Here is an 11,363-nt window from a genome sequence, read left to right as displayed (position 1 = left end):
CATGCCTCCACATAGAAGACGCTCCAGCTGAGAATCGAACAGGACAACGTCTTACTGTCAGGCGACAACGCTACTGCAGCACCACCACCGTATATTATTCATAAATCCCCTTTCAAGACTTGCCTTTTTTCCCAACATGCTGTGCCATTCTTCTGGTACATTTTTGTCACTTCACATTTTTGCTAGTTTTGCAGCCCAGAGACATAAAACTGTTTTCGGCACAGATAGGCAAGACAGCATCACCATGTTGTTGTATTTTTACCAATTTAATGTATAGAAGTTTTAAATGAGTGCACAGAACTCTAGCTGATGTTTCTATTTACCTTCCTTTGCAAATATCGTGTGGATACACGATTGGGAATGTGTACGTACAGCTAAAAAAGCTAACCTATTATAACACAGATTCTGTGACAAATACTGTTGTGGGAGAAGGGAAAGGCATACAATGTGTGCAGCTATACTGACCCAGCTACGCACACAGTTACAATGTAAAGCACTCATACTTGTTACGATTTGAGAGAAAAGGCACAGATGATCTCCAGCAACACTTTAAAGTTATACTATCTGCTGGAGTTGAGTGGAAAGGCATATGGACTCTCCAGCAACTGTAAGACCATTAACAAAATGTGCATCATTTCAAATACCATTTTGTTTACCATAATTGAACAAAACAGCACTTCATCAAAAGTTGAAAATATTTATTTTGACATACAGTATCAGTAGAGTAACTGAAATTAATATTGTCACATTTTTAGGAGCACTGTCTGAAAACAACCTAAACATTTTTTATTGTTTTCTTTGGTCTTTATACTATCATCTGCAATAACAAGTGTGATAATCTAACTGCAGTTTTTAAACTAATGATTGGTATTCTAAGGACAGTCATTTCCATTGGATTCTAAAGACAATCATTTCTATCAGATTTAACATCTAAGAAATTAGTTTGCATTTTTTCTCCTCCACATTCAGCACGGTCCTTCTTTTTTAATAAGAATATTTTTCTTAGTTTTCCTAAAGGAAGAAAACAAAAGTGATTATAACCATGATGCAAAAAATAATGCATGAATAAATAATCAGATCTTCTTAACATCATATGTAAATAGTAAATACTGACTTTGAGTTATCATTCACTGCAAAGAATTTCATAAAGTCTCACAGTTCTTTAAAATAAATGAAAAACTGACATACAAGTTTAAGGTGGAAAGGATTGTTGAAAAACAGCCTATACAACAATGTGCAGCAACTAAGTTTATATAGCAACACAATTTAAAAATATATATCATTTAAATTCTACCATCTTTTTCTGAGAAATGTATGAATTTCGCCTATTATTTTCTATCAAAAGACAGCTGATAAAACAAAACTGATCATATATATAAGTAATTTCTCAGGGAAAAATGTGTTGTGGCCTGAATGTTTATATCACTGTATATGACTGACATCAGAATGCAAATCAGTCCATTACAGTGAACTAGATATGTAAAATATTACAATTACATTAGCTTATAAGATGGGCTGTGGTGGTGCAGTGGTTAGTGTTGTTGGCTCATAGCAAGAAGTTCTCCGGTTTGATTCTTGGTTGGAGTACCTTCTGTGTGGAGGCTGCATGTCTTCCCTGTGGTCAAATAAACTTGAACAGACATGGAGGTAGGTGTGTGTGCCTTCTTTGAAGGTTGGGTGCTGGTCTGGCAATTCAACACTAAAAATTCACTGCCAATCATTAGCAGACTGGAGTTCTGCTGTGGTGACCCCTAACCTAGAAAAGCCAAAAAAACATATATTTTAGCTCACAAGATCAATGTCTGCTAGCACTGACAGTGCACATAAACTTCACAAAAAAGTTCATGAGCTAACACCACAGAATGCAATTGTTGAATATTTTTGACAGCTATTGTATAACAGTTTCCTTGACTTTTATAAGTAACAATCGCATGGATCATCTAATAATCGCACTACTTTAAAAATCCATACCATAACTGAAAACAGACTATTTATATCTATGTCCAGAAATTACCTCACTTTATATTATATTGTAACCAGTAAGAACGTCTTTGTGAGTATAACAGTTTTTCGCAGAAAATGCAAATATTTATATAAGCTACAATAAATTACAGGTTACAAATAGAAATATATCTTTCTATTCCGAGAGGGTACAGGTGAATGTGATAGAATTTATTCCTATGTTTTCTTTCCACTGGCATTTCTGATATGGAATTCTCCCAAACAACTGCCCGAGTGTCCTGCGACTTCTAATTCTACGTACACAGACAGACGCGATATCATTATTGCTGATCACAGGAAAGCACTTGTATGAATGTTATAATTCTGGTCATTCCCGATAAAATGATTGCCTTGATTTGTTAACAGACCCAGGAGTTGTGCATTGAACTGCAACACAAGTGTTAACAACATTAAGCTATGTAGATCTCCAAACTAACTGGAAACATAATGGATACTTTTTTTGAGTAAAAAGACTTTATTTTTATGAGCTCTGCAACTTTCATTGATGTAGTAGCCATCAGTGGCTGACTGGACTTTATTCAACATCACATTACAAGACAACATGTTCCCAGTACACTATCTCATCCCATTGAAATATAGGATGCATTTATGATCCCATACAGTTTGTATTTACAAGGAGATTGGCATAATGGTTGAGACATTTCCCTTACAGACATAAGGTGCATGGTTTAATTCTCACATGGGGTAATTGGCTAGCCTTAAAATGCTCCCCAAGGGCAGTTAGCTAGTACTAATCTATGAACTGTGTAAAGGCAGGCCTGCTGTTTGATGTGTCACTTGCGATAACTGTTACAGGTGGATCTATGAATCACTCGGCACTGTAAAGCACTTGCACAGAATTATCATATGCTGTTCTCTTAGACTGCCTCATTAACATTTTAGGTAATCTAGAGGGATAGCCCACCAGGCTGCTTCTACAGACCACATTGAATCATTGCAGTAGGGCTGTGTCTAAATCTGAAATGGCTATTACTGACATACCGATCAACCTCTTAAAGCATGAAATCTGGACAAGGCTATAACTAATGGGGGACAAAGGCTCAAAAATAGGGGCAATTTTTAAATATTGCTCCTATAAACTAAGAAGGTTAACAGAATACAGGTTCTTCACTAGCATGAATTTTCTGAAGGGTATGAAGTCTGAAACTAAAATGTTGGTCATTATTTTCTGACTTAACTCTTTAATGAATTGCCAAAGATTTACCAGAAAATCACAACTTTATGAAAAATGGACTTAAATATAATGCAAGAATCTGGACATTCTGTGAAAATCTGTACAGTTGAGAGGTATGGTTCCTGATGGTAAGCCCTATTTTCTGCTAGAGGTAACCTTTCTGAATCCCAATGTTTACGTCACTGTTGGTCCTCATTGTTTATACAGTGTAAAGCATGAGAGAAGCATTCACATTTTACAACTGGCAGAGCATTTTGAATATGTACCCACATATTTGGGTAGAGTTATTGATAAGACTGCAAACAAGCCAAGGAGATCAGGAAGCAAGATGCAAAAGAAGGGTAACTTCCACAAGGTGCATCTCAGTATCCAGGTTGGCCAGGAAACCTTATTAGGATATTTCTCACTCTGAGCTACTTATTTGATAATGACGTGCTCCCCGTTCAAACAAATGCCAGCTTTGGCATTACTACTGACCTGTTTATCCCATACAAAACATTAGTGTCCAAAGGGAATATTACTATGGAAAGGAAAGGCATTTTCTCCCACCAGGGAAAGAAAACTGACACCTGGCTACTAGATCCTCCACTCCCTCTTGGATCTGCAACACCTTCAATACCCTGAAGTACGTTGGCTCGGAGTAATAACTAGAGATGCCAGGAATTAATGTTGTCTCTTACAATGAAACTTGTTAAAACATTCCGGTTGGCGGTGTGTAAAATTGTCAAGTTTCATCTGTTAGAGTCTGTTAGCTGTTTCTGATCCTGTTATCATGGTGTCTGCTACATTTCTTCCTCTTACTTCCTTACTTCCTTAATTCCTTACTTATTCAGTCTTAAAAAATCCACCAAAATGTATGGGTTCATATTCATGCCTGCTGATTTGTGAAAATCTGCTTTTATTTATTACACTTTGAACATTGATCTTTTACACCAAGGATACCGGTGACATAATCCAACATTTACACTGACTTATTTGGAATAGCTACTGTCTTTATAACTGCCTTTACACAGAGGGATGGCCCCATGCCTTTGTAAATTACATGTACCAATTCCCTGGTCACATTGCAGTGGAGAAAGGGGGAGAAGCACTTACAGAGTGTTCTTCCAGTTCATGCAATTCAATTCATTGTGGTAAAGTATATCATAACATTAAACTTTTGACAAACAAAACAACAATGCCTCTGTCATCAACAAAGTACTAAGTATGCTCCATCCAAGTACCATCTACAATATATTCCTCTTCAAATTCATTCAATTCTGAAGGCTTCTAGGGGTGTACATTGTTATTTTGAACAAGTCTTATATTGTACTGTATAGTATTATTTGTATGTTACATATCAGAAATCTTAATTTTACATTGCATTTATTTTTTTTGCATTGACTTCCACACTTGCACAAAGAGCACATTGGTGAAGAGGAGCTCCTTTGCCAACTATATGCAAACTAGTTAAAACCTTAATAGATATTCCAAAATAGATGGATACTATTGAAACAGAGAGTTGTGCTAAATAAATGACAGCACTATAGTGTTTTAGTGGTAATGTTAGACAAATTTTTCAGCAATGATAATGTTAATGAATGTGTAATGCATTTGGCAGTTGTCCTAAACAGCAGTTGTACAATACATTTACAATGCATTTATCTTTAATATTAATAAAGAGGGTGCTGTGCTCTGTGGTTGAAGCTAAGCTGGCTTTCATTTTGCTTGTCAGTGATGATGTTCTTTTATCTCATAGTAATATGTTGAAATGTTGCTTTGTGAAATCATCTTTAAATGGTGTGTACAAATAAATATGTCCATGTAAAGTGGAAATCAAAATACTTTAGCTTCAATACATTATCAAATATTGGTTTTGACAAACAAATCAGTACAATAGAGGAGAGTGTTAAATGATGGTTTAGTAGACATTTAAAAATTCTATATGTTGATTTTATATCATGATTATATGCAGAAAAAAACAATACAGGTCCAATAGCAGATGATGGTTTTGCAAATTATTTTGTATTACAGCATTTTTCACCTCATAGTATACTTTAATATGTACTGTGCGAAAGACTCCTACTTTCAGTGTATATTGATCAAAAACACATTACTATTTCTGCTGCATAAAACAATGATATTGCCAGTATAAAGTTAAATTATAGTAGTGTTATTTCAGTGCAAAGTGTTTAGTATGTATTTCACAAAGCAGTGGTACTGTTAGTGCATATTGTTGGGCAAACAGGTATCCTGCAGCAGTAATAAGTTCGCTTTAATATTTGTTATGCAGAACAGTAGTATTGTCAATGGTGTAGTAAAGGATCCTGTCAGAACAGCAATAGGAGAACTACTTTTCTCCATCAATTATGCATTCATCTTTACTGCCCAAACCTATGCATTGAAGAAATTGGTGGTGCTGTTACTATATATTGGGAAAGTGGGTGTGGTGGAAGAAATAGTAATACTGACAAGACAATGTTATCCAATGAGCAATGCAGTGGATACTGGCTTTGAATACTACATGGCTATATGTACACATATACAAGTGGGAATTCAAAAAAAAAATTGCATTAGTGTAGTCCAAAATATTTGTGGTAATTAACATAACTGTATCCTAAAGTGTATCTTAGGTGTACTTTGATGCCACTATGTTGGAGTAAGATCTATTGTGTATACACTGTGCAAGGATTCAATGTCACCACCACAACTAAAATGGATAGTAGATATATTTAAAATATAACTATAATGTCAAGTAAAATCACACTTTTATTACTAATGTAAGGCTGCTCATGTATTATATTTAAAGTTTGTGCAATCATTTGTTTTTGTATAGTCACAATAGTTAAGCATCTTTCTGACATTATGTAGATCCTTAAATTGATGGAATACATAGTGTTAACTTATATAACTGATATGATAAGAATATGATTATACCAGTGTGACAAAGACTCATGGGTGATATGCAGATTAGTGATGGTGACATCCCTAAGCTGTATACCAATAAATAAAATATTTTTACCTCAGAGTCTCAGTGTCAGGTTGTATCCGTTATGTATTTACCTGACTTTTGCTCACATGTCATCTGCTCATTTTATGAGAGCAGTGTATCCAACGAACCACATCAGGACATGATGCAAAGTTAAGAGTACAATAGCTGCTGTACTCACATACTAGTGACAATGGTGCACATTAATCAGCAATATATAAATGCATCAGCAACATGCTGTTTCTATGCACCTTACAATCCACATGGAAGTATAGCAACTCCCTGATAAAATACTCAGTTCACACAAAAACACTTAAAAAACAATAATACACAACACTGACACACACAGAGACAATCTGCACTCTAGCATTTTATATATGCATGTTACTTGCCTAGACATGTGGTTGCTAAACTATTTGTGTAAACATAATACATGTTCAATATATTTTATTTTACCTTTGGATGCTGCTACTGGGATACACTAAGTCATAACTGTCTCCAGTCATGCAAGCATATAATCTTTCCTACAAGTATGCAACTAGTAGTCATGAGCAATTGGGTAATATGCCAATCGTAATTGTTCAGTTCCTTACATTTTACCAAAGCCTTTTATACTAGTATGAGATACTGGTTAGTACAGCTACTAGTACTACCTAGGAGTAATATGTTACCATACTGTTACCATTGACTTGTATGCACAGTAACTGAATTATTAATATGCATGAAAAAATATCAGCCCTATGGTGCACATTCCATTAAGCTGTTCAATATTGTAGACAAATACAGTCATACTCCTCTGACTATAACGTGTTAGCAGATGTCAGCTGTATGCATACATATATATATATATATATATATATATATATATATATATATATATATATATGTACACAAGTATGACAATAATATGCTGCACTCTATCTACAATATTCAAGACATACTTGAAAAGCACAGACATTTCAGCAACTCTGCTCATCTCTCGCTCTAGTAATATGCGCAGCATCATAGACATGTTAATCTAAAGGACATTTTTACTGTTTGTAACGCTATGTTGGCTCAGCGAGATATATGTTGACTTCTGAGGAAGTGTGGTTCTTCTGAGCCCCCCACTCCATAATACCACTGTTAAAAATATTATCCAAGTATTTAAACCCCCAGACCAGGTTTACCAGTTGGTATGAATTGGTGAAGACAGAGTACTAGAGAAAAGAGATAGAATATGGCTTGACAAAGTACTGGGAGGTCCAATCCACTCTGTGCTGACATCATTCAAAAGACTATTGTGATCTGTTATTTATTTTTTTTATTTTACATTTGTTGACCGGGCTAGTCTAGCTGGATATATTTCCATTTTCAGTTGAGGCCCAGGGAGAAAAGCTCCACACAGATATACAAAAGTATAAAAATATTGTTACATGGTAAATAAAGGATTAATAAACAAAAATAAAACAGGTAGTTGTTACATTCTAGCTATAAAAACACTTAAGAAAAGTAGAAGTAAACAGAATATTGCTTAAGAAAGCTAAAACAGATATAATACAGTAAGAGTTATGTAGAATAGTTCACATCAGGTAGAAGGATTTAAACAATAAGTTGATTAGAGTTTAAATAGTGTCAGTCTTATTTACAAGACTAAGCATTTTAATGTTTGGAAGTTTGGTTAGAAGAGGTAGAAACAGGGGTGAAGAGGGTGGTTAGTCGGGGTTACTACAAGGGCATAGCCAGTGCATTTGGAGGTGTTTTTTAAGTTTTTGTTTAAAGAGTGGCAAGGATGTAATTAGAGTTAGTTCATTGGGTAACAGGTTCCAGTTTATTCCTGCTGTGTTGGTAAACAGAGAGTCACCAGCTGTATTATTAGACTTTGTTAAGCTAGCAAGGAGTTTGCTAGAAGAACGTAGGGAATTCAGATTATTATATGGGATTAAGAGTTTTGAGAGTATTGGGGTATTATTGGGTTGGTAAAATATCTTGTGGGCAATTATGAGTTGGGGGATTATTAGATGGTTTTGGAATTCCAGCCAGTCTAGTTGCCTAAGATTAGAACAGTGGTGAGTTCTGAAGGGATTGCCAGTAGCGAATCTGGCAATGTTATTATAGGAAGTTGCTAATTTGTTAAGGTTAGTTTTCTTAAGGTTGGTAAATATAGGTGAAGCATACAGAAAGGTTGAGATTAGATGGGAGTGAGCGATCTTGGCTCTGACTGTTGAGGTTAAAAAAGGTTTTATTCTATATAAGGAGCCTATTTTTCTGTTGACTATTTTAATGGTGTTGTTTATATGGTAATCAAATGAGAGATTATTGTCAGTGGTTATTCCTAAAAGTTTAGCGGTAGAGTCTGGGAAAATAACAGTGCCATTATTTGAAGAGATTGAGAAATTTAAGGGGGAGGACCTAGTAGTGGGTGTGAAGAGAAGGAGTTTTGTTTTTTTTGGCATTAAGAAGGAGGCAACGTTTGGTAAACCATGTTTCTACAGTGTTGAAAACATTTTGAGTAAGAGAATATAGTTCAGATGAAGAGGTTGCTGAGCATATTAGTGTGGAATCATCTGCATATTGAATAGAGGTGGCTTGAGGAATTGCTACATGGAGATCATTAATAAATAATGAGAAAAGAAGTGGTCAAGAATGGAGCCCTGCGGGGACCCCGATGGTGACAGGTAAATAGGATGAAATTTGATTTTCCCAGAGGACTGCCTGTTGCCTGTTGCTGGGGTATGATCTAATCAAAACCATTTAATGGCCAGAGAATCAAAGGAAAGAGATTCAAAAATATTGATTAAGAGGGTATGGTTAACTATGATGAAAGCTTTAGAGAGGTCAATAAAGAGTGCAGATGAGAGGATGCTTTTGTTGCGGTTTCTATTGATGTTATCTGTGAAGGATAGAAGGGCAGTAGTGGTACTATGTGATGGCGTAAAGCCATGTTGACAGTTTGCTATTAAGTTATGTAGAGAGAGATGATGTAAAAGTTGTTGGTGAATGCATTTTTCCATAATTTTTGCTAAGGGTGATAAGAGAGCAATTGGCCAATCGTTAGAGTAATCATTAGAGTTCCCACCTTTATGTAAGGGGATAATGTGGGTGATTTTCCAAATATCTGGGATGGTTCCTTCTTGGATTGTCCTATTTATAAGGATAGATATAGGGTAGGCAATTACTTTGGCTGCTTTTTGGAGATATTAGGAAGGAAGTTCATCAGCAGATGGAGTACATGGCTTAAGTTTTTGAATAAGTTTATAGATGAGAGAAGTAGAGATGGGTTGTATTTTGAATTCAGAGAAAGAGTGTGGTAAGTCGATGGGAAGGCTGGAGTTTTCTGAGATAAGTTGACTAGCTAGAGATTGTATAGTCTCAGTGAGGCATGAGCATCTGATTAGATGAGTCCACATCCCTCCTGAAGCTGTGTACATTCACCTATTCTGGCCACTGACCATGGCTGTAATATTCACTGAGGCTTCAAAAATGGCCTGCCTCACACCAGCATGTCATCGCTGAAGCTTGTCAGAAGAGAGATGAGGAGGCATAGTCTCATCATTCCTCCCTTCCACCGCCCGTTCCTACTGGTGCTTGGGACACTAACTGAAACCAAACATTATGGGTCATAGTAAAGATGTTCCCTTTCTGCACCAACAGAGCTGGGTTCTACTGCACAATACACATTAGCAATATATTATGCAGGAGAGGTATGGCAACCAATATGTCATATAAGTCTGTTGTATTCTGCGATACTCACTTATATGGGATAACTTCCACAAGTATTAATAATGTAACTTCCTGATACCAAGGTATGTCTATTTATTTTATGTCACATCAGCTGTGCTGTATCACTTTTTAGGTCTGTGTTCAATATGTGTATAAATACAGTGCTCCTGTCATGTGTTTATTAAAGTTAAAAACGTCTGTGGAAGATACTAGCTGTATATTATTATACCGGTTACATTTGTGAGGCTTACTTCAGAAAATGCTGTCAATAATTCCACTGTAATGCTTGTTATGGGCATCTGTAGTGGACACTAATTTATATTTTTCCATGCATCTATGTTGCCCACACGTATGTTGCATTCTTAACACAGAAGGCTGTTTGCTGTACATGACTGCCCATGACAATATGCTCCATACCAGAAGCATAGCAATGGTGTGGCAAATGGGACAGAGCCTCCTGGGTGGGAACTGTTATGGGGCATGATCAAGTCACTCAGATTTATGGGCTGAGGTGGTGTGGATTTACCTCTGAAGCCTGCCTGTTACAGGAAAAGATGAATTTTTAAATGTTTTTATTGTTTTTCCCTTTGCTTGAAGAGCTGAGAGGGCTTGTGTCAATCAGCCTGCTACAGTGAAAAAAAAAGTATTTTTTTTTTGCCCTTCAATTAAAGAACTAAGGGGGTGGGACACTATACTGGGAACCAGCAGTGGGTACTACATGAGTCCGCTACATCTCTGGTGCATAGCTATCCCATCCACAAGTAACTGCATATATAAACAACTGTATAGAAGAAGTAATCTCTGTACGTTAGAATAGGTTTTCTTTATATATTCGTGCTGTAATTTTCCCTATGGCTCCCTCGATCCCTCTCTCTCTCTCTCTCTTTGTATAGCTATATATCCACTTTGTGGAATTGCACTTTGGTCAACATCTTTTTAATCAACCCAGTTTGGTCAACTAAACAGATGATCAACAGTCATGCAAGACTGACAATCCTATGCAGTGGAATATAACATTTTTGCCAGGAATTGTACAATTTCAGAGTTAGAATATATAAGCAGCAGGAGGTGAGGGAGACATAGTCCCCCACATGGGGGATGCAGGGGGTGTTGCCCCCCTGAAAAATACAATGCTTTATTTTTGTTTAAGGCTTTGCAAGCACCAAGAATTATTCTTGGAGCATGCAAAGTATCATGTCAACATGCATAATGTCGATCAATTTGGGTTGAGATTATGCACATTGACAAAGGTAGCATTTGATGGATTTAAAGAGATCCACACAGACACACACAAAATATATATATATATATATATATATATATATATATATATATATATATATATATATATATATATACATACAGAGAGAGAGGTTCATAGGTAAGTACTAGGCTAGCTGGCCTTGAAGGACATTTTAAGACTAGCAGGTTTCCCTTTTTGCGCTCAAAATAACCTGTTCCATTTAGTTATAGACTGGCCTTATCCCTCCAATGGCC

At 36.1% G+C, this 11,363-nt stretch overlaps 1 protein-coding gene across 2 annotated transcripts in view; it reads right to left on the bottom strand.

Moving 5' to 3' along the window:
- Window positions 1-683: 683 nt before the first annotated feature.
- Window positions 684-11,363, bottom strand: part of SPINK4 (serine peptidase inhibitor Kazal type 4) — a 186,292-nt gene continuing 175,612 nt past the window's right edge. For both annotated transcript variants that reach the window (XM_044061933.1, XM_044061931.1), the window contains exon 4: window positions 684-1,011. In XM_044061933.1, the coding sequence (XP_043917868.1) occupies window positions 966-1,011 (46 nt within the window). In that variant the 3' untranslated portion in view covers window positions 684-965. The remainder of the gene's footprint in view (window positions 1,012-11,363) is intronic.

Source organism: Protopterus annectens, chromosome 2.part0, assembly GCF_019279795.1.
Source record: "Protopterus annectens isolate FY-2018-M chromosome 2.part0, PAN1.0, whole genome shotgun sequence".
NCBI lineage: Eukaryota > Metazoa > Chordata > Ceratodontiformes > Protopteridae > Protopterus > Protopterus annectens.
Note: the sequence above shows the minus strand (reverse complement) of the source record. Positions and strands in the feature narration are given on the sequence as shown.